Source organism: Python bivittatus, unplaced genomic scaffold, assembly GCF_059951505.1.
Source record: "Python bivittatus isolate LINGU-HERP-01145 unplaced genomic scaffold, Pbiv_v1 ctg000270_np1212, whole genome shotgun sequence".
Taxonomy (NCBI): Eukaryota; Metazoa; Chordata; class Lepidosauria; order Squamata; family Pythonidae; genus Python; species Python bivittatus.
In genome coordinates this window covers 1,443,257-1,466,578 of record NW_028277050.1, presented here as the reverse complement: position 1 = coordinate 1,466,578, position 23,322 = coordinate 1,443,257, and the positions used below count along the sequence as shown (strand labels likewise).

Genomic DNA, 23,322 nt, shown 5'->3' with positions numbered 1-23,322 from the left:
TTGTAAATTATATGGAACTTTAAAACCAAAGGACTGTATCTATTTTAACCTAATTGCACACAAGTGCAGCAGTGTTATGGTGCTGCGTAAAGGCTGGGGAGACCAAGGTTCTAGCCCACACTTCCTCTCAGTCCAGCCTACTTCACATGATCATGGGGAATAAAACAAAGGGAGAACTCTGTATAGGGTGCCTGGAGCTCCTAAAGAAAAGGTGGGGTATAAATCTAACCAACAATGATAAAGCTCTCCAGCTGAAGCCCTGGTCTATGTCTTGCTGCTGTCCAAAAATCCAACGGATGAGGCTGTTTTCAGCAGTGATGCTCAAGTTGTGGAATTCTCTGCCCTGGGAGCCGCCTTTAAAGCTTCCAGCTAGCGTGTGCCTGGTCAGAATGTCTGGGGCTTGAAAACCTGCCTAACTATGGTGTGTGACAGCATTTTTGTGCTGGAGAAGAAGTAAAGCAAGTACATGTAATTTCAAGGGGTCTTAGGAATCCTGCATATGTAGTTTGAAGGGGTCTTAGGAATCCTGCACAGTTGATTGTTCCTTCCTGTATAGTAGCAGAATGAATTAATATGAAACTACAAAAATTATAGAGTGAATTGTGCCTGCTCAATTAAATCTAGCAAATTTGTATCACTTGAGGCTGTAGAATTTGGGTGACTTAATATCTTTGTGCACTGTCAATATCTTTTTTTTTTTCCTATTTTTTTGCTAGTCTGAATTTTAATCCCTGCCCTAATAGCAGGGAGTGAGTGTGGACAAAGTGGGAGCTGAAATGGAACCAGGCATTTGGCAAGCTGGGGTGAATTCTGGAATGTAAAAGAACAAAACTTTTTGAACAGCTCCAAGGGGGCTGCTCCCCTTCAAAAACAGTCAATGAAGACTCAGCATGTTTTATCTGTCAGAAACCACAGAACATTGTGTGAATTCCAGAATACAAAATCAGTGTGAACTGAGCAGCTGGAAAGAGGACATGGAACAGGAAACCATCTGACTGGAGGTAAATATATAAGGCCACAGTTTGTTGCTGATCCTGCTGGTCTTTCACCTTTTAAGGGAGACCATTTATTTTGTTTGGACTTTAACGTTGTTTGGAAATGTTCTGTTGCTGATTTGGATTCTGTTATGGTCAATATTCTTGTCAATAACATGGAACAAAAAGTGCAAAAATTGTTTACTTTTTCATTTAGTACTGTATGATCTTTTTGGATCTTTTTTCATTTTTGGATCTTTTTCATGGGATTGCACTATCTTGAGCAAGTTGGTGTTCCACTGCTCACCCCCAAGTTCAGATAATCAGTTTCTAATAATGAACAAGTTAAAGGGCTTGGACAGAAAACGGATCTCTGCAGATTCTCAGGTGTCCTGAGGATTTTTACACATGAAATCCCTGTCAGGCCACATACCGTGTATTTCTGCCCACACCGAGCCATCACAATTGCAGCTCCAAAGCCTGCTGATGCTGCTGTGGTTTTTATGCCAGATCTCATACTCTGTTTGGAGAGTATGGTTCAGAAGCTCATGTTAAAAGGGAGGGATGTGCTTTCAAATCTTCTATGTTCTATTTTGTGTTTCCTGCTTTTCAACATGTCAGTGAAACTCTGCTGCTGGCAAAGGCCTCTGGAGAGGTCGGTTGGTTTTGGACATGACCAGCAGCCCGTTCAGCACCCTTGGTCGATATTTAGGGGTCAAAGCTACCCAGTCTTCCGATTGCAATAGTTGCCTGTGCGAGGCGATGGGAAGGATGCAAAGCGGCGGAGGGCACTAAAAAGACCGCCGGATCCTACTGCTTTGACCAACGAGTCGGGCAATTGGTTCTCCAAAGCTTATCGGGAGAAGCGGCAGCCCGGATCCTCTCTGCAACCGCAGCTGCGGCCTCGTAGCCAGCGCGCATCGGCGGGCCGTCGCGCGGTGGCCTCAGCCGGCCGGCCGTGAGCGCGCATCCTTCCGCCGGCAGGACACCGCGTCGTGCTCTGTGGTTCAGCGCCGCATCCCCCGCTCCGCAGCGCCAGACCCCTTCCCGCCCCTCCTTCGCGGCGGGCGGGCGCCGGGGATTGGCTGCGACGGCTGCGCCTCTCCGCCCAGCGGCCGCTTCCCCCTTCCCTGTCGCAGCTGCTGGACGGCTGGCGCAGCCATGAACCCGTTATTCGGCCCAAACCTCTTCCTCCTGCAGCAGGAGCAGCAGGGCTTGGGAGCCGCGGGCCCCGAGCAGCGCCAGCGCCAGCAGCTGCCGGCCCTTCTCTTTCTTCCCCACGAGCCCCAGGGGGACTCGCTCGACGGGGAGCTGGCCCCGCCGGCTTCCCTCGCCGCCGGGTCTTCCTTCCCGGCGCCGCCGGCCGCCATGGCCCTCCGGAACGACCTGGGCTCCAACATCAACGTGCTGAAGACCCTCAACCTCCGGTTCCGATGCTTCCTGGCCAAGGTGCACGAGCTGGAGCGCCGCAACCGGCAGCTGGAAAAGCAGCTGCAGCAGGCCCTGGAGGAAGGGGGAGCCCGTCGGGGCAGCCTGCAGCGCCGGGACCAAGCTGTCCAGACCGGGTTCATCGGCCCCATCCGCCCACTGGGACTCGCCTTGACCAGTGGGGGTGGCAGCGGCAGCCGGCCTGTGGGACTGGGCAGCACCTCACGGGTGCTGAGTTCCCCCAGCTGCCACCACCCCGGAGCACCACTCACCCCCACCTCTTGCCAGTCTCCCTCCAGCACTTTCTCCGCATCCTCTCGCTTCCTGCCTGGCACCATCTGGTCATTCTCACAAGCTCGCCGTCTGGGGCCAGGCCTAGAGACTACCCTAGTTCAGGGGCCTGGCGTCTCCTGGGTGCACCCAGATGGAGTTGGGGTGCAGATAGACACCATCACCCCTGAAATCCGGGCTCTCTACAACGTCCTGGCCAAGGTGAAGAGGGAACGGGATGAATACAAGCGCAGGTGAGGTGAAGAGGCGAGAGGGGCTGGCTGTGGTCAGGGAACTTGTGGAAGTTTGAAAGGCTTCTTTGGGGAACCTGTCCCCATGGAGTGATCACTGGCCTTGGGGGCACTTTCTGCTCTGTGAACCCTCAAAATGCTTATCCTAGCATTAAGAGTGAAAGCCAGGGAAGAGAACAGCTTGTTCTGTTATAGCTCTCAAATAAACTTGTTTGGTATGATGCTATTCCAGGGCAGAATCTAAGCTTTTGGAGACTTTTCATTGGAAGAGGAGAATGAAACCTCATTTCTCCTCTTGAGCGTATTGGTCTCTTCCACAGAGGGGAAAATAGCTACCTCCCCTGGGCTTCTTCTTTCTTGGAGAGCGTAGGCGAAAAAAGATCTGGCTTGAAGCACAGCCAGTTTCTTTTGCTTTTAAGCCCTCTACTTGTGCCTTCTCCATGCTTCTATAGTTCCTTGATGAAGCACAAACCTAAGACTGGGTGGTGCTCCCCTATTATCAGTTCCTATCTAACCCTTCTCCTCTCTCTTCACTGAGAACCTCTCAGTCACATCTCTGCCACTGGCAGATGCTAGCCGAGTTGACTTTTAGGGGAGAGGAAGGTGCAGGAATTCAACTCTCCGCAAGATCTGGGTATGCAATATTACTGTTAGAGGAGTACTGTATTATTTATATCCTGCTGTCGGCACACGTCGCACGCGGCAGATGTGCACAGCTTTGATTTATTTATATTAGCAAAGGCTGAATTCTTAGTTTGAGGAACTTGTCGTCTACATGTAGACAGTTGCAGGGAATGACAGAGGATATATCTGAACAAATCCACTGAGCGTTAGTGGTTCCTCTGACTTTTTCTTTTACTCAGTTGGAAGCAGCATCTGCAGGTAGGGCTTGCTTAAGCCTAACATTCTTTACAGGCTACAAATAGGTATTTACCTCACAAGAGGAAAACGGCTAGGAGCAGATTTTGAATAAATGAAAAAGACCTCAAAGGACAAAAATTAAGTAGCTTTCTATACCATTCACCTCTGAAATGCTAGGTTATTGATTTAAAAACAGCTTAGGAAAAAGTACGTGCAAATGTATAGCAGGGACACTTTGGGACTAAGTGGTGAAGGCAGAGAGCTCTTTTGGAGAAGTTTCCTCAGAAACTTGTCCAATTATTACAGTTATCTAGAGGCCCTCTGCAGAGTTTCTCCCTCCATCAGAAGTATGTGCAGTTGGAGGTGATCCAAGCAAAAGGACCTTTTTTGTGTGTTAACTCCATGATGGTGTGCCCATCTCAGCTTTCCTAAGCTAAGTCTCTTTTTTTTCCCCCTTAAAAAGATTTTTTTTCATCCAGGCTTTTCAACTTAGCTCTTCTTCAAATCAGCCGTTGGTGATTTTTTCTTCTTTTCCTGTTGATTAGTACCTTGCCCCCCCCCCCAAAAAAAACCTGGGAACTAAGCATCCCACAGTCTAGTAAACCAAAGTATTAAATATTGTATTTAATAAAGTGAATATCAATCTGAAACAGAAGAGATAAGGAGGTTTACAGAGTTTGCATGGTACATGGCTATTTAAATAAACTGAAGTCAAGTCTGTCTTTGCTCGTCAGACACTGATAAGGAGAGTCAGGTTCAAATCTTTGCTCAAGCTTGAATCTCACTGGGTAGCTCTTATAAAATTGGTCATGTAAGGTCTGCTGGCAAAAGGAAATTAAGGCAGTAAATTCATACAGAGTACTAAACTACAATGTGGCTTATTTGTTTATGGTTAAAGTATAAATATAATTCCAACCATTGTTGTTTTTAAGTCATAGTTTTTAGCTTTGCATAATACGTGAACCAGGACACGATGATTTATTCACCAAAATAGTTTGCGAACTTAGTCATATTCATCAGATGGAGACACTGCCCACTGGACATCAGGGAATAAAAATGTGTTTGCGTTCTGCAGCTATTTCCAAATATAGAATTTGGTGCCAAATATGAGATTCTGGTGATGTTACTTTTTCCAAAAGTATTAAATGTGCATCGTCTAGCAAAAGATTAAAAGCCAAAAATGGGGACAGAGTGGATTCCTAATTGTTGGAAGCTAGCCAGATTTCAAAGTCTTAGATATTTGTCTATAAATCAGAACTGGCAAAGTTGCAGAAAAAAAGAACCCCAGTGATGATGAAAGCTGAGGTATCTTCCACTTTCAGGAAATATATATCTTTTGCTGTTTGTGGGATTTCTGCCTTCAGCAATCAAATTATTCAAAGCCAGAGTATTACACCTTCCGCTGTATGGCACACAGTGTTGTCAGTACAGTATAATGATACTGCTGTGCCATAAGCAGTTCAGTCTACATTTCTGAGATCTATCCTCAGAGTTGCCTGCTTAGTCTCAAACATACTTTGAGACTGGTTAGAACTTGAATGAGTTTCATTTGAAGCCCATTCTGTTAAAGTATGGCTCAAATATATGGAGGTGAGTCCTCGGCTCATCTTGTACTGATAGACACACTTCCCTATGGAAGAATCAGATTATGTCAGATCTGGCTCCCGGTGGATTTACCTCCCTATCAGTATCTTTCCTGGGTCTAGAACAGCCTGGAGCGGGATCAAGCAAAGAACTTTAGATCTTGATATGCAGAGAGTCGATATCACAGACCTCTGCTTCATTGGGGTTTTGTATCCATCCCTTACCACTCCCAAATATTTTACCACATTCTTGTGCTCTCCTCCAGCAGGGTGCCCTCCCTGCATGCATAGACATCCTGCCTCAATGGTGTTGATTGGGAGATCTAGTAATATGGCCCATCAAGACTGCTTATGCATATGCCCAGATACTGAAATTGGATCAGTTGCACGTTTGGAATTGTCCCTTGCCTGGAGGTTGGAGCTAATCTCCCCTGTAAATCATAAACCACTCAGGTTGATTCTAACAGGGGCAACCGTGCATTTCTTACTAAATGATCAATATTCCAGAGTTCCCAGAAAAGTGACTAAATCTTGTGCTACAGCAATTACTGTTAAAAATCATTGGATCTGAATAAAAGCCAGTTATGCTTAGTTTCTGTTACAAACCATGTTTACGTCAGTGTTTCTGCATCAGCATCCTGCCGGCTGGCTGTCCTACAGGATATTCAAGTGGTCGGTCCTGGGTTAAAAGACCACGATTCTGATCTGTCACTACATGCATGCTTTTACCAAAATTAGCAAAAGACGTGCAACTAATTTCAGTAGGATTGCTGTCATTATCTTGTGTTTCATGATTCATTGCTCTTTCAAGACAGTAATGAAACTTCATTTATTCCACCCCTGCATTGCCTTTCTCAACAAGTTATGTGAGAGGCAAACAGATGATCATTCTTGGCAGCGCTTGGATACAGTTAAGTGCTTTGCTCAGACAGAAGCAAGTCCCTTCTGCTGAATCACCTTTCCTTCCAGAGGTCCTATAAAAAGTCTAAAACACTTTGTTAATATCCACATTTCTGGGTTCCACAAACTGAACTTTACAAATGGATTCCAGTGAAAAGTTTGACATTTAAATATGTATGCAAGAACAATAATTTCGGTGGGCAGAGATGTGGCTCCTCCTTAACAATTTCCCTGTCTGCACTTCTCTGCTGCAGATGCCCCCTATGAATCATATTTCTGCTCCTAAGCCTATTCCTTGGAACCCCCTGTGAGGCTGTAAGTGGGGGGTTGGGAGCAGATGAGGGCCAAGCACCATCTCCACCTTCTCTACTTCATAATTTCACTCATTGGAATTCATTTCCATGCATTTTTATTTTGGATGTCATTAACCTCTGCTTTCTTGATGTGTGGAAGCAAGGCTGACCAATGATATTTTGGGACCTGAGGCAGAAAAATCAGTAGATGATGATGATTTAAACTTTAAAAAAATGCAACTAATGTTTCTTTAAAATAGTTTATAGTATTATATTTAAACTAAATAGTAATATTACTGTTATGCAAACACTTCCTACAATAAATGAGATGAAACTAAAGGGACAAATATTGCCTTTTCATCTTAGACTGACTGATACCTCTAGTCTAAACTGCAGCCTGGCACTATATTACTTTCTCTGGTATGAAGAGAGATTATGGGATTAGGGAACATTTTATCAGTCTAAATTCTCCTTGTTTTGAGTCTTGTTGAAAATGCAAGAAAGAGTTCAGTAAAAAGAATAGCTGAATCCCCCAGCTCAGTTGGGTGAGTGGGAATTCAGATGCCATGCGTGTTTGCATGTATTTTATTTACTTGATATATATGGCTACATTTCTATATGAAATGAAGTCAAGGCAACTTTATTGGACAATGAATGTATCTTGCCCAGAAAATGGAGTCTGTAGCTGTTTTGTTCAGGCTTGGATAGATCTTTGCATGTTAACCACAAGCTGGAGGAGAAAATAAACAATTGTTTCACTCTGTGCTCCTGCATCTAATTTCTAAAGCTGCCCTTATAAATCACTTTTACAGTACTGCAATCCTCTAAATGAGAAACAGGAATGCTGTAGTTCTGTCAATCTTGCTGAATCACAACTCTCAGATGATACGGCAAGTGGTGAAAGATGCTGAAACAACACCTGGAGAGTATGTCTTATGCCTTTCCCTAAATATCTGCAGCTCCCTTGACCCTCCCCCACCCCACCAGCCTGGAGAGCACTAGATAGAAAAAGTTGCTTTTAGGATTGCTAGAACAAGGATTGAGAATAAATTTTTCTGCATCTAGCATGTGTTCAGTCCTTTCCTTCAGCATCCAGATTTGCATGAATGGGTGCGCACACGCGCGCACACAACACACACCACCATTACAAACAACAAACAGAGAAAACAACTTGATCTAGAGCTTTCTCCCCTCCCCTGCCTCAAGTAACGCTTAAGAGAAAAACTGAGTTCATTTGCAGAAATCAGGGAATGAGATGGAGTTTGAGATTCCAAATGTATATTGATTAATCTTTCAATTTTGGGAATTAGAAGTGCTAAATGCAGGAATGAGATGACTGTGCAGAATTGATGTCTGCAGAAAACACAGTCCTGAAATTGGAAGGGATTTTAAAAGGGATTGCAAAATCTCCCTAACCTTAAACTGTGCTCAGTAGATAATCATCTAATGCACACTTATTGTATGATTTAAGGATTTGACCTCCTTTTCGTATTTAATATTGTTAATTTATTTAATCTTAGAATGAAGTGTACTGCCTTTTTGAGGCTTGGTTCAGATATGTCAGCGTCTCAGCAAGAGCCTGATTCCCAATGGCTCTTCCTGCCATTTGGAGCCATTAAACAAACCAGAGAACCTTATTCCATGACTTGTTTATTACTGCATCTAAACTGGGATCTCTACAGTGAGGAGTGGAGCTTCAATAGATTCTAAGCTTGAGTTGATGAGGGTGATTGAAAATTGATGTGGTTGCAAATCGAGAGACTCTTTGCATCTGGATTTCCTAACAAGCCAAAGTCAGTATTCAAGGCATGTTCTTCTAATTCTAGCTTGCTACAGAGCAACAAGCCAGGGACTGTGATTTGTTGATGCTAAAACAAATCCCAGATGATGTTCCCTGGTTTCTTTAGATAAGAAAGAGCCAGAATCAGATAACATATACAAACAACTTGTTTGGTTCCCTAGCAAGACAGAATTCTGAATTCTACCAAATTGTGACCTAATTTGGCCATTTATATTATCAATTTGCTTTGGTTTTGTGCCTGGTTAACTCCTGTGTCTGTTTCCCAAAAATCTTGGGAATTATAGTGTTATTATGGTAATGGGAATCTATTTGCAATCCTCAGCATCTTTTGCCTCACATAGAATATAATGCTGAGGAGTCCTCAGAAATTAATCAACAAATGTAAGACTGTATTGTAGATATGCTCTGAAATAATATCTGTCTCCATCTTAGGAGAAGTGAGTGTATATGGCAAATATCAAATGCTGAAGACAGTCAGGTGGGAGACATTGTTTTCATGCTGCATTTGTGAGCTTTCCTGACTCTTACTGAAACAATATAGTCAGTCTTAATACAGCAATACAGCAAGGAGATTCTTCCATTCATTTACATATCCATGCAGAGAGGGAATATACAAGAGGTCCGGGAGGTGTGTAGGCTCATTCTGGCTATGGATTGTATGGGCCATTTAACTTGGAATGAGTAATTACATGGCTCTTGTGGACCAAAACTAGTCTTCAGAAATGTGGTATCATAGAGCTACCATTCCAAGTAGACAAAATCTAAATCAGGGACTAGAAGTGCTTCTAGGTAAGGGATCACCTTGTAATCATTTGCAGAATTTTATCTAGAAAGCCAGATAGTCATAGGATATAAGGGTTGGAGATCATTGACTTCCACCGCCTGCCTAGTGAGGGCTGTTACTGTAACCCATCTATATTTTCCCCCTCCTTCCCCCTTTTTTTTCCTTTCTATAAAACCATCCATTTAGTAGGATACGTCAGATTAGTTGAACACTACAAGGTATATGTACATTTACAATTATGTACTAAGCTTATTAAGCTATAATTCTGGGAGCATCTTAGAGCCAGGACACCAGGAACAATAAGAGCTATTCAGAGTGGCTCCCTTGGACCCAGTGCAGCTGATTCTGAAGACCTAATAGAGTTCCCATCCCTTGGTTTTCCTTTCTGCTGGGAGTACGATCCCGTCAGGGAATCACAGTTCTTTGCCTGGAGTAGAGCTAGGCTGGTTGGTTGTTTTCTTTCAGTCGCTGGGCTCCTTTGGGAATTGGTTTGATACCCCCCCCCCTTTGTTTTTTGGAAGAAGTGAGTTGTGAGGTCAGTCCAGGAAATGGTGTGTTGGATGCACTCTGCTTGTCTGGGTTGTGCAAAGTGGGGTGGAGAGACTGTTGCAGTAAGACTATTATTAGGCAATGGTGCATTGCAGATGTGAATGGAAACCTGGTGGGGAGGGCAAAGAGAATTTGAGGCTGAATGTAGAAGCAGCAGCCTCGGCTTTTCCTCCTAGTTTTAATGGCCCATAGTCTGACTGATTTTGCTCTTTGATCGGTGCTCAGTCCATTTCCACCTGTTAATAAGACAGGAATGAAAAAGTTGAACAGGCCATATAGACTGGGGAGGGACCTAAAGTATGTGTTCTCATTCCAGAACCAAAGGCTAGTGAAGTGGGATAATTTGCTAAAGGTAGAAGTTGCAAACAATTGAAATCAAATTTGCTGTCTCTTTGTGTGTATGAAAAGCCAGCATCTGACATTTTCTCACTTGTGATTTTGATTAGGATGTGCCTGTGTAGGTAGGAGCCACAACACAACAAGGGGAATCACTCTCTCTAAGCATAAACAGCTTCAGCTTCTCCTGTGCCCATCTCTTCGTAGTAGTGCTTCTAAGATACTCTTGCCCTATTGCACCCTCCCTCCCTCATGATCTTTTTGTGTGGCTGTGTGTGTGTGTGTGAGTGAGTGAGAGAGAGAGAGAGTTCCTAATATTCCATCACATTCTTACCATATGAGGAAACAGACTCTAGGGTAAGATCTTGCAGAATAAATAACCACGCTTTTCAGAAGCAAGAGTTTTGCAGTGTCCTGTAGGGTTTTTCATAACATGGGAGCATGCATGTTTTTTTGGTGTGGGAATCCTTTTATATCTAAAAAAAGAGCAAATTGTCAGGTTCAAGAGTTGCAGTTGCAGGTAATAAAACGTGGCTTGGAGATTTTGTTGAAATACACAGCAGAATATTTGTGGGGGGAGGGTTGGAACTGGATTGGCATGCCTGTGCACCCACATTTTTTGAGTGGGTAAGAGGTATATATGAGGATCCTAGTCATTTGTTGTTGCCTTCATGTTCCCCATGGACTCTGTGTGTGTGTGTGTGTGTGTGTGTATTTCCTTCCCAGTCTAGTTTACTGTCTTGGATGTAGTACCATCCAGGTACTAATCAGCTAATGTTGAGATCAGCTACTATGGTTGGCTAGATGGTACCATCTGTTGCAGACCAATGTCTGTAGGAAATTTACTAATTCCTGGACTCTTAATATCAGATTAATAATAGGTATACGCTGCCTTTATTATTAGGCTAGATTAAATGTCTGATATCAAAAAACAGATTTTTAAACAAATGAACATCCTGGGATACCAGAGGGCAATTGATTTAAACATACTCTGTAATACAGAGACATTAGCTTTGAGCTTGCCCCTCCCTCCACATGCCCTCCACTTGAGTCATTCTTTCTTTTACATATTCTGCCCAGTTTTTTGTGTTATTTTTCTATGAGTAGTCATCCATTTGTTGTGGTCTCTAGGGGTGGGGGAAGTGGCAGCGTTTTCTGGCCCACAGCCTACAGGATGTTTGGCTTGGAGTTTGCCAAAGAAAAAATTCCTCTAAGCAAGACAAAATGGCCATTGCTTGTGGAAGAAAGGGAGCATTTTAAAATGGTGTTAATTTTATGCAGTGTTTAAAGAATGTTCAGAGTGGGAGGGAAAGGAAAAACTGGGCATACTAGTTTCATGCTGTATCTCCTGACCAGATTCCTTTCCCTCTGTTGAGCTTCTGAGAATAGGGAGATGACTTTGTTTATCTCTAGTCAGTTACTGGGGCATTCGTTCCTTGGCATTGCAATGCAGATCAACCAATGTAAGCAGCACATATTTTCAATTACGTTTGCTGTGTGTACAGCATTCTGCTTCTCTATGGAGATCTAGTATATGAACCATGAGGAAAACTAGCTTGATAGGTCCTTAACATCCTTTATATCTGGTCCTTTTCTGAATAGAACAGAGAAGACATGGGGTCAACTCAAGAGGTTCTGAAAAGTCACCATCACCATACAATGCTGTCTTCAAAGTTGCAAGGCAAAGGACCCTCAGACTGAAAAGAAATTTCACAAGTGATCGGAGTCTGTTGTTTATAGAGAAAATGTTGAGTCTACCATTAGATGCAACTAGAGCTTTTGCGTTTCTCAGCCTAGAATAAAAGGCCAGACTACATGACTAGTTGGTTTCATTCCTACTCTGAGACGTCATGATGCAATATTTGCATTCGGAATGGAAGGTGTTGTGTACAGCTCAGTGATACAGTCCTCTCATATAAACTATATTCAGTGAGTTTCAGCAGACAAGCAAGGTCTGAAACACCTTACTTACATATGCTGGCTGTAGCTGCTGTAGTCAAAATAGCGTATTTATTTAATTTAGCTTCCACACTTCAATTTACATCAAACCTTAGGGCAGATATAGTGTCAGGTGAGACTACCCTGACGAACCATGTCAAAATCTTCCCATATTGCAAAATCTGCTATACTTGTTTCCTAATTTCTAATGTTTTCTGTAGCAGAAGGTGCTGTTGTGATTTTGTGGTGAAGCTTTAAAAATTCTTTGTTCCTAACTCTGTTTAAGCTAGAATCAGTGTATAAGAGAGAAAATTAGAAGCATTCCACAGTTTCTTCTGATACCCATTTTTAATTTAAATCAAAACCAGTTCTTGCTGTTGAAAAATCTTTTATTGTATATTCCCCCAACACACACACACACACACACACACACACACACACTTTATTGTTAAAAGAAAGCTAGCCTGGTGATGAACTAGCAGACTCCTTTAAGCAATTCAAAATCTACATGGTGAGTAGCAGTATTCTGTGACCTGTTATGCAACATTTGCATGTTCATGTTATGTTATGCTGCATAACTTTTGCCAGTTCTCCATTGTGTGTGTGTGTGCCTTTTAGTCAGTCTTGACTCCTGGCGACTACCCGGACTAGTCCCTGCAGTTTTCTTGGCAAAATTTTCAGAAGTGGTTTGTCATTTTTTTCTTCCAAAGGCTGAGAGAGTTGGACGGGCCCAAGGTCACTCAGTTGGCTTTGTGCCTAAGGCAGGACCAGGACTCAGATCTCTCTGTTCCTACGCCTGTGCCTTAACCACTACACCAAACTGGCTTTCACTGTTAGCTTCTGGAAATCCCCATGTGCACCCCATTCCTAAACGTATACTGGGCCTTTGAGCCGTACGTTTTCAAGTCTTATTGCAGTTTTACAGACAAGAAATTTGATTCTTATTTTCAAATTAAGAATGGTGTTAGTTTCTGTCCTTGTTTATCATATGCTGGGATTTGCAGGTTACACATGTGTGCATTTCTACATTTTTCCAGTTCTGTTACTTGAGTTGGCACTTAAGAAGTTTTTGGTTGTTTCCCTATGCATTTTCTCAGACAATCTCCATTTTGCTTGCTTCTGCTTTGTACATTTAATTGCCCTATTCTCTCAGGTCCAGAGCTTTCTGCTACACTGCCAGGGAATGCATTGCGACGAAAAGGAATTGCTTAAAGTGGACCATGACAAAGGCTGTTATGGCTGATTTAAAACCCTATAGAGATTAGAATGCCTCTGACGCATTTGCTCTAGTTAGTTGGCATTAGAAAATCGATACCCTGTAGGCCAGAGACAGCTGAGTGCCAGGTATAGATGCAGAAGAAAGGAGAGGAAAACTCCTGCGTTTAGACATGCCCGTCGGCCTGATCCAGCATTGCAGGGATGAAAGGCAAGGGGCCATCTGTCATGACAGTATATTCTGAGTGTGTTGCAGTTACTAAACATAGTTTGTGGTTACTCTTCTCAATTGAGAGGGGGAGAGTAGCCAATGAATCCAGATCAAGATGAGATAAGCATGTGGGGTGAGTCTCCCACCTGTTGTAGGAACACATTCCAGTGGGGTGTCTGTGCCGATTTGCAGTGCTTCTGGTGTACAGAAGAGATCCATTTAGAGTTCCTGTGCTGGGACCAGGTTGCACTGGGGAGCGAGGAGGCCGGGAGGGATGTTTTTGCATCCTGACACACACTAGGATCAAATCCATTGTCGTATCCTTGGCCTGTTCATCTTGTCAGGTGGGAAGAGGAGTATACGTTGCGGGTCCAGCTGCAGGACCGAGTGACTGAGCTGCATGAGGTAAGGGTTTCCCCTTTTCTTCCCTCTCTCTGCAGCCTGCCTCTGCCTCTCTCTTGGTTCCCGTTTTCATATGTATGTGTTTCCCTCTCAACCAGGAAGCCCAAGAAGCAGAAGCATGTCAGGAGGAGCTAGCAATGAAGGTGGAGAAGCTAAAAGCAGAGCTGGTCGTTTTCAAAGGGCTGATGAGTAATGTGAGCACACTATTCCCAATGCGTGCCTTGCAGGCACATGTCCTCCCCACCACCAGCCCCTGATGGTGTTCCTGGCTCTTCTCCCAGGCTTTGGGCTAGGGTGGTAGGAGCAGTTATTGGGCATATGAGATGTTTCTTTTTTGGTGTCTGGATTCGCCATCTTCTTTAATGTTTAATGTTTCTATTTTGATTGCATTTTATGTTGTTTTTATGTCGTGAGCCACCAGAGTTGACTGGAGTTAGGTGGTGTCTAAGTCCAAATATTGAAATTAAATATTAAATTTATTTCAGGGCTAGAAAAGACAGCAAGTGAGTACAAGTGGGCCTTGCTTAACGACCACAATAGGGACTGGAAGATTTGTCATAAACCAAGGTGGTTAAGCAAGACATCAGTGACTGTACCCGATTTTATGACATTTTTGTGGCGGTTGTTAAATGAATCACCACAGTCGTTAAGTGAATCATGTGGTCGTTAAGCAGATCACGTGGTCCCCCATTGATTTTGCTTGCCAGAAGCTATCTGGGAAGGTCACAAATGGCAATCATGTGACCTCAGGGCACTGCAACCATCGTAAGTCTGAGCTGGTTGCCAAGTGCCCAGATCGTGATCATGTGATTGTGGGGGGGGCTACAATGATTGTGTGAGGACTGGTTGTAAGTAGTTTTAGCACCATCATAACTTTGAACTGTCACTAAAGAAATGGTCATTAAGCGAGGACTACCTGTAACTACAGACTGCTGTAATACAGGGAGAGTAATGTCTGGCTATAAAACATGAAGCCATGCATGACTGTTCTCTTTCCTGCCTTGTTCCTAATATGAGACCTCCAAAGCAGAATAATTTGTGCTAGAGGCTACAGAGGGATTGGCCTAATTCTTCTCTCTTTGTGTTTCTTTTGCATGGGTTAAGAATATTACTGAGCTGGACACCAAGATCCAAGAGAAGGCCATGAAGGTAGACATGGACATTTGTCGACGTATCGATATCACAGCTAAATTGTGTGATGTGGCCCAACAGCGCAACTGTGAGGACATGATCAAAATGTTTCAGGTGAGAGGTGCCCAATTCCCTTCCCATTTGGAGAGGAAATGTTACACAGATGAGCTGAAACATCTAAGGGCAAAGACCCTATCACTCTATCTTCATTCCATGTATTCACCTCTGTCTATGGGAGAGTCAGGCAGGCATGTTGAATTGGAGGGCAACTCCCAGAAAGGGAGCCCCAGAACGTCTCTCCATCCAGTTTTGGTGGGCCGTCTCTGGGGAAGAGTTGCCGGAGAGGGAGACATGGTGCGAAGTGTGTGTGTGTCTCTAACACCGTCTCTCTCCTCTCCTCCCCACCCTCTTTCTCTCTCTTTCTTTGTCTTATTCACTTGCTCACTTTCTTGCACTATTTTGCGCACACTCTTCTTTCTCTTGCTTCCCTTACAGAAGCAGTTGGTTAGTTTTTTTTCATTAAGCTGGAAAAATATCCAAATTAGAAGCTTTTCTTTAAAATAAAATTTAACGGCGAATCCTGGCATTTTTCTCCCTCTACTTATGTCTTGTTTTGTCTTCTTGCCTCCATCTCTGATGTGTGATTTGAGTTCCTTTATGTGAACCCCCATCCGATGCCATCTTCAGCTGCTTAGCTTTTAATTTAAAAATAAAGGTTTCTAAAATTGCATTTTAGTCATCACATCATCTTTAACTTGATCATAATAAGCCTCTCTCTCTCTCTCTCTCTCTCTCTCTCTCTCCCCCTCTCTCTTTCTACACACCCCTTTCTCTCTTTCTCTCTCTCTCCCTCCATGTCATCCCATCCCATCCCATCATCCTTCACATCTCTTTTCACCCATCCACCTGTGACCTCCAACCCAACTTCGTTCTGTAGTCTCTGCACTTGTCTCCCATTAAGGTCCCAGCTACAGTGGGGCGGAAGCGGGAGCGAAAGCTGGTCAGCGATGAGGACACCTCCCTCTCTGAGAGTGAGGCCTCCAAAAAAGTGGAAGAAGAAGAAGAGGATGAGACCACTGCCATGAGCATCAATGAGGAGATGCAGAGGATGCTGAATCAGCTGTGAGTGAGGCCTGCTTGCAGTGGGATGGGGGAAGAGAAGCACCAAACTGATCTTAAGGAATTGCCTGTGTAACTTCTAAAAACCAGTTTTTTTATTATCCTAAATTCAGCATTACTGAATTTGAATCTAGTTGTGGGGAAAAAAATTGTTACTGTAATTGTAATTGTTACTGTAATTGTAATTGTTAATATAAGACGCTCTTCCCTTATCCTGTAATTTTGTCTTGTAAACTTGAATGGGTCTCTTGTACTCTGGAAAGGTGAAAGGCCTCTATACCAATCTGTCTTATTGTGGGACCTTTCAAGAATCACATGGATGCTTCCTCTGGAGAAGTTGCTTGGAGAAACCAACTTCATGCTGGAAGCTTTCTATGTGTGTTCTGGGGAAGAGGGACTGGTACCCAGTTGCTGTAGCTCCTGGATTACATATTGGCCCACATACAAGAAGCACCCATCCCAGAATTAGAGATGGCTGGAAGGTTTTTCCCAAACCTGGTGTGTCAAGCAGGAAATGTGGAGAAAAATGTAGCAAAGGCACTGGTCCCTTTGGAGGATTTTTGTCTTCTTCTCACCATTGATCTATAATTTATCCCCAGGAGGGAATATGATTTTGAAGATGACTGTGACAGCCTCACCTGGGAGGAGACTGAAGAAACACTGCTGTTGTGGGAAGATTTCTCTGGCTATGCTATCGCTGCTGCTGAGGCACAGGGAGAGGTAACGTGTGGCCTCTGTCTTCCAAGCTTCCTCTTTTGTCATCTCCAGACTCTATCCCCTTCACTTCTACGTGAGGTCTTTCCTATTGTTTACTGGGTTCTTTGACTCATTTCTATACTGGGCATTTGAAGATGGTGATGAGGGCTGTGTGTTTTGTACATGTTCACACACAAGTCAACTTTCTGACCAAGATATTTGAATTAATAGACTTCTTTGGTTTCTGGAGTATATATATTTGAGTTTCCTTTTTAAGAAAAGAGCAGTGAACTCATCAGGGTATTTAAAGTTGGGCTGCTTGATCATCGGCAATCCCCTCATTGTCAAGATTTTGCCCTTGCTTTGGGGTAGCCCTACATAAATTATGACCCACTGAAGAAAGGAAGAAAACTGCATCTTCTTGGGACATTTATTTATTTCAAACTCCATAACAACTCTGGGCAGCTCACAATATAATAAACCCCAACACAAAATAAAACAAAAACCCACAATGCAAAGTAAAATAAGATGGGATCCAGTTGCTCTAAACAAAAACATAGACCAAAACACATCCAACGAGGGGCTCCATCTATCTCAGCCTAAGGCCCGGGAGAACAACTAAGTCTTCAAGGCCTTACGGAAGGCCCTCAGGGTGGGAGCAACATGGATTTCAGGAAGGATCTCATTCCAGAGGGCAGGTGTGTATAGTGTAGTTTTCAAGTCTCTGTACACGCTATGCACTTAAGCATCCCTTCTCTCATATTGTGAATTTATGGCTATCTGGTCATATGAGTCCATTCTAGCAGAGTCCATTCTAGCAGAGAAAGAAGGCAATTATATGTACGCTGAAGTCCCTAAATTCACTTTGCTGATTTCTTGAAAGGGTGGCTAATTAAGTAATTTGTTGGCCATCTTGTAGTGTGTTTGGTTTGAACTCTGTTATGAATAGCCCCAGAGTTGCTTATAGTGGTGCACTTGGCAGCTGATGCAGAAATAAGCGCTCAGAAAAGGAATCTGCATATGTGAAGAGTATAAAGTTAGAGCTGCCAATGTATGCCAGATTGTGGCCTCTTTTCTATGCCATGAACTTCACAGTCTTCGTAGTATGCTTGTAGGCATGTTTTGTATTTGGAGGAAGTTGCATATCACTGGGCCAAGCATGAGAATATAAGGAATAGATGACCAGTTGATACACTCAGCATGCAACGAACAGCATCATGAATACCTAATATAATGTAAAGACAATTAAAAGTGGTATAAATTAGCTCTAACTGCAAAAAAAAAAAACCGGCTGAAGAGGAAAGCCTTGACTCATTTCCCAAGAAGTAAAGAGTAGAGGCTGTTATACCTCGGGAAAACCCAGGAGAATGCCTTTTCCTGTATACTTAACAAATGAACCTCAGAAAATGAGAACCTGTTTAAGAGAGCTTTTCCTGTTTAATCAGTTTATTGCTGATTTATTTATTAATTTATATCCCACCTTTCCTCCAGGAGCTTAAGGTGGCATAGCTACGCCCTCCTCTAATTTTTTACCACAACCCACAGTGCTGGAAAGTAGGTTGGGCTGAGCAAGTGGCTGGTTGAAAGTCACTCAGAAGCTTCCATGGCTGAGGTCTCCCCAGGGTTAGTCCAGCAGTATAACCACTATACCACACTGGTTCTCTGTTGTTTGTTTGTTTATATATCACATTTCTATAGCCGCCCATCTTACAGAAAGTGACTTTGGGCATTTCCTGTTATTCTTAGGTTAGATAGGTAACTGGTAATCTGTGCAGATGTTTTAATAAAGGCATAATGTGGTTTCAGTATTTTGTACCAGTTAGCAGTGTAACTGCCACCTTTTAAACCATTTGAGAAAAATAGTGGGATGAGGAAGGAAGCCAAGGTGGAATAATGATGAGTAAATTCCCTGGTTGGTCTTCTCAACCAGGGAATTTACTGGGTGATTTTAGCCCATATATTGTCTCTCTTCTATCCTATGAGAGGATTAAATGAGGAGGTGGAGGAAACCTCTTTTGACGCTTTTCAGGAAGGAAAGAATTAAATTTTGGAAGAGATGTCTTGAAAGAACTGTATATAGTAAGTTACAGAAGTAGTTGAAGATTTTAAAAAAAATGATGGTATGTTCTGATTGCTCCAGATTGTCTGTAAATAGTGGAGAGCATTTTGATGTAGCTGAAACATCTAGGTTGTCTATAAGAATAGCCTGAAACAAAGCATGTTGAAACAATAAGCCTTAAAAATACTGTAAGTGAAATAGTGATTAGAAAATGTACTACAAATGAGAACTCAGTTTCCCAAGATTGTCTCCCATCTCCCAGGTTTTGCAGTACTGCTTTTAGGATCTTGAAAAGACTATTCATTTTTGTATAGCACATGTGACGTTTTGAACAGTTGCATCTACATTTTCATTCAGTTTTCCCGAACCACCTCTAAATATGGTCTCTGTGTTGCAAATGGGCAGGGAGCTAGATCTGAGAAAGTGGTTTGTCTGATGCCAACCAGCAAGATCATGGTTGAGGCAAAGTTAAAAGGAACATTCCTGATTTGTAGCTTGGATTTAGCTTATTCACACTTACGTTACAAAAACTTGCAGGTAAAACTGCCATTCTGGAAACATTCCATAAATGACTTTTTAAAAAAGAAATAAGTGTTCTATGATCTCCTCTGCCATGTGATGATAAGAGTGTCTCCTCCTTGGTTTTAATGAATGGTATCTGTTCTCTCTCTCTCTTTCTTTCAGCAGTCAGATGACAGTTTGGAGAAAGTAATCAAGGACACAGAGTCACTCTTCAAAAGCAGAGAGAAGGAATATCAGGAAACCATTGATCAAATTGAGGTGGGGAAAGAATGAAAAGTCTGTGAGGGTTGGAAGCAAGAGAAACACAAATTGCTTTCACCTTATCAAAGATGAAGCTTGCAAATGGCAGGGCATATATTAACAGTAGCGATTTCAAGGTTCTGAGGGTCCTTGTAAAGTAAACATACCACAAACCAGATATACTGGCTTAGCAAAGCTAGATGCCAATGGTAAAAAGAAAAAAGACAGTGAAAGAGAGCAATGAAAATCTCTCTAGAAAAAGAAAAAAGTTATTGAAAAGGAAAAAAATGAAACCACTGGTAAACTGTGTGTCCTACTTAGATGCATTGCCCATGGAAACTTGCCACTTGGTTAACACAATGCACTAAGCCATAATGTGGTTTGTTTGATTTTGACCTAGTATTATGTATAAACTAGCTTGTGATTTGTTTGGCATATCTTGGTTAAAACAAACTATGCATTGGTATGTTGTCTGGATTTAAAGAATTCCAAAAGCAGCTGTCTAAAGAGGAATATCCTTGGACACTGGGGGTCCAATTGTTACCTCCACAGATTTGAGGTGCAGTAAAATTTTGGCCATATAGCTGCTCTCTGAACATAGGGTGCCCCATTTCTTGGTCACACTAGAGCATGGCAATGATGAAAATTAGTTCTAGTGTACAAACGGGAGAGGGATTGCAATGAAGGTCAACCACAGAGGAAATCTCCCCCCATATAACAAAGTTGAGGTAGAGAGTGGTAAAACAGAATATTTGCCTGGTCAGCCACATCGGTGCAGCCAGCCCTCCTGAGAGCAGCAGGAAACAGTGGAGTGTCCCCAGCATTGCTGGCAGAATGACCTCCTTTGTCCCTACCCTTTTATTTAGCTGGAATTAGCAACAGCAAAGAATGACATGAACCGGCACCTTCATGAATACATGGAGATGTGCAGCATGAAGCGTGGGCTGGATGTGCAGATGGAGACATGTCGTCGCCTCATCACCCAATCTGGAGATAGGTGAGTGCCTATGGGGTGGGGGACTACAGTATAGTCAGGTTGTAATCCTAGATGGTGTGGGGAGCAGGGTGGGGTTTAGACCATATGAGTTCTCCAGCTAGCACTAGAAGGTGCAGAAGGGTCTAGGGATAAGAGCAGGCAACATGGGCTTCTGGGGTTCTCTTCACTGTTACGGGAGCACATCAAAGGGGGGGGGATGGCAAACGTGAGCTGGATTCTGAGTGATTGGCTGTAACCCCCCCTTGCAGACTTACAGGAGTTGTGTTTCGTGCCATGTGTCTCTAGAAGGTGATGCAGTTTTGACAGATGCAATCGCTGTCGAACGACAACTTTCATCGGAAAAAGAAGCACCACTGATCGGCCGGGCTTTTGCACTAGCTTATGGGACAATGAATTCAATGCAGCACTGGGCTGGGGAGGACTTTTGACCTCCCCATCCAACTGTAATCCTGGGCTTAGCAAGAACCCAAGGAAGCTCCCTCCTTGCCCACCTCAGTTGCCTCTTTGTGCTCTTCAACAATGTCCCCTCTAGCTATGAAGCAACCCTAACATTCCAGCCAAGTCTCTCCATGCAACCTCTCCCTTTCTTATGGCCTGATGCTTCTTTGAGCCCTGCGTCTGTCCCCTTTCAGGCCTCTTCCCTCTTCCCTTAGCCCTAGTGCCCATGTGACCCCCGCCCTTTTTTTCTTTCAGAAAATCTCCTGCTTTTACTCCGGTACCGAACTGTGAATCAGCCCCAAACGAGGAAACAGAGGAGTCCGATCATGATCTCCCAAGTGATGCCTCGATAAGATAATGAGGGAGGCTCTGCCCCCTCTGCGTGTCCCCCTCCTGGCCCAGGAGGGTGAGCGTATTGAGGGGAGCCATGTCCTAGCTAAAGCTCTGAGGGCCAGAAAGGGGCAAGAAGCTGCTCCTAGAATTCTGCCACTCATCCCCTCCATACTTGAAGGTGGAGCAAACCAAGATGCCCAGGGCAAGGAGATCTCCCAGCTCATTCACATCCCTTTCTATTTCTTCCCCCTTCACATTGCTTAAGTGGGGAGGCTCCCATGTTATTGTATCCGACGCCCTGAAGATTTGCCTTATGAAGCCCCACCTCCCTTGCAGCCTCCAAACATATGTGACTCTCCTCCCCTGCCGTATATAAGCAGGGTCTGTTTATCTCAGCAAAACTGAATCTTCTCTTGGTGCCAAGTGGACCGAAGGCTGGGCTAATAGAACCCTCCCTCCAGGCCACAATGTACACAATAGTGACAGTCTGTTGTTGTGGGGACAAAGAACGAACCCCATCCCTTCACCTCAGCTCTGTCCTTGCCTTTGCTTAGCTGTGCCCTTCTGGCGCAGAAGTCATATGTGATGTGTTATGTCTGGAAATAAGAACATTAAATAGTTACCTTCCTTTTTTAACAGCTGTTGTTAGTGAGTTTGTTTCTGAAATGTGTGTCTCGTGGTGCATGCAGCCGAAAGGAGGAGTTTTTAAAAGATAGGTAAGGACCCTGTTCTGAGCAATGATATGGGTGGGTTTTCAGATGATCCCAAATTATTCACAGTGGTACATATCAAGGTTAGCTGCAAACAGCTCTAAAAAGACCACTCCAGACTGGGTGAATGGGCAATAAAGTTCCAGAAAGGTTAACTGTAAATGAGACCGTGGTGCAAAACCTCCTAAATTTAAATGCATGATACAAACTGGGAACTATCTCTTAAGAGGGAAATGGACAGTATTTTCGGTGCTCTAAGCTAGGAAGGCAGAGGGTGTGACATAATAAAGGCATAAAAACATGACTGGTAGTGATAAATTTCACATAGTAATAAGAACTTAAGGCAATCCAATGAAAGTAATAGGGGGTCTAGGACACATAAAGGAAATACTGCTTCGTACAGTCCTTCATCAATGGAATCCACTGCCACAAGATGTCCTTGGCCTCTGCTGTAACTGTTTGGCTTCCACATGTCAGTGGAAGTAAGTCTCAATACCAGATGCCAGGGTCCAGGAATAGGAGGGTTGCTTTTAGACCTGGCTTCGTTTCTCAGAGGCATCTGCTGGCCTGTTACTTCCCGCTGGATTAAATAGCCCTTTGGTTTCATGCAGTGTGGCTCCTATATATTTAAGGCTACTGGCCCATCCATCTTGCATTTCCTTGCTTCCTCCAACATGGAAGGATATTGAGAGTTGGAAGAAGCCAGGTTTCCTTCCCATTTCTGGAAAGGAAGAGGTAAGCGTTTCAGACAACATTTAATTCAGGTATGTTAGCCCATGTAGGAGTCACTCCCAGCTCGAGTTGGGCACAATTCCTGCATTGGCTGACGTGGATTGACCCATTGGTTTAAGTGTCTATTCTGCCTCGGCCCATCTGGGATTGCTCTTGCCAATCTTCCTCACGGATCCCCATCTTAGATGCTGACGTTGTGCAAAATGTTGAACAAGACCTGGTCCCTAATAAAAAACACCCCTCGTTCTCTTCATGTATGAGCAATTTGGGAGTTACAACTGCAGTAACACCAACACTGCCAGAACTGGGTGTTCAGCCAAAGCAGTCTGGAGTGGAAGCAGTGGTAGTCTTGTGTCAAGTCTCCACTCAAGCCTGATTGTCTGCTAAGTCAACCAAAATTATCGAGAAGTCACAAAAATGGCATAAAAGACTACTGGACTTCATGTTTCTCCAGATGGATGTAGATATTCAGGAATAACTATTACAAGGATTCACCCCAATTAAATTAAATCACAACCCTCTTCTGCAAAAAAGTAAAGAAAAACGTCA

The 23,322-nt window shown here is 43.5% G+C and overlaps 1 protein-coding gene across 5 annotated transcripts; it reads left to right on the top strand.

The window, feature by feature from the left end:
* The first annotated feature begins 2,090 nt into the window (after positions 1–2,090).
* Positions 2,091–21,965, top strand: IFFO1 (intermediate filament family orphan 1). 5 transcript variants are annotated; one of them, XM_088138584.1, is made up of 9 exons: positions 2,091–2,926; positions 13,739–13,799; positions 13,895–13,990; positions 14,901–15,041; positions 15,889–16,049; positions 16,646–16,766; positions 19,489–19,581; positions 20,430–20,560; positions 21,254–21,965. In XM_088138584.1, exons 1-9 carry the CDS (start codon positions 2,136–2,138, stop codon positions 21,354–21,356), a joined length of 1,698 nt encoding a protein of 565 aa, XP_087994710.1. In that variant the 5' UTR covers positions 2,091–2,135; the 3' UTR covers positions 21,357–21,965. The 5 variants fall into 5 exon arrangements, with proteins under 5 accessions (XP_087994710.1, XP_087994709.1, XP_087994708.1 ...); XM_088138583.1 differs by having other exon boundaries at positions 2,092–2,926; positions 19,486–19,581; XM_088138582.1 differs by having other exon boundaries at positions 2,092–2,926; positions 15,865–16,049.
* The last annotated feature ends 1,357 nt before the right edge of the window (positions 21,966–23,322 follow it).

Coding starts and splice junctions, on each gene's coding strand:
- IFFO1 (XM_088138581.1), top strand. CDS start 2,136: ATGAACCCGTTATTCGGCCCAAACCTCTTCCTCCTGCAGCAGGAGCAG. Junction 13,800..13,894: donor GAGTGACTGAGCTGCATGAG/GTAAGGGTTTCC, acceptor CCTCTCAACCAG/GAAGCCCAAGAAGCAGAAGC. Junction 16,050..16,645: donor CAGAGGATGCTGAATCAGCT/GTGAGTGAGGCC, acceptor ATTTATCCCCAG/GAGGGAATATGATTTTGAAG.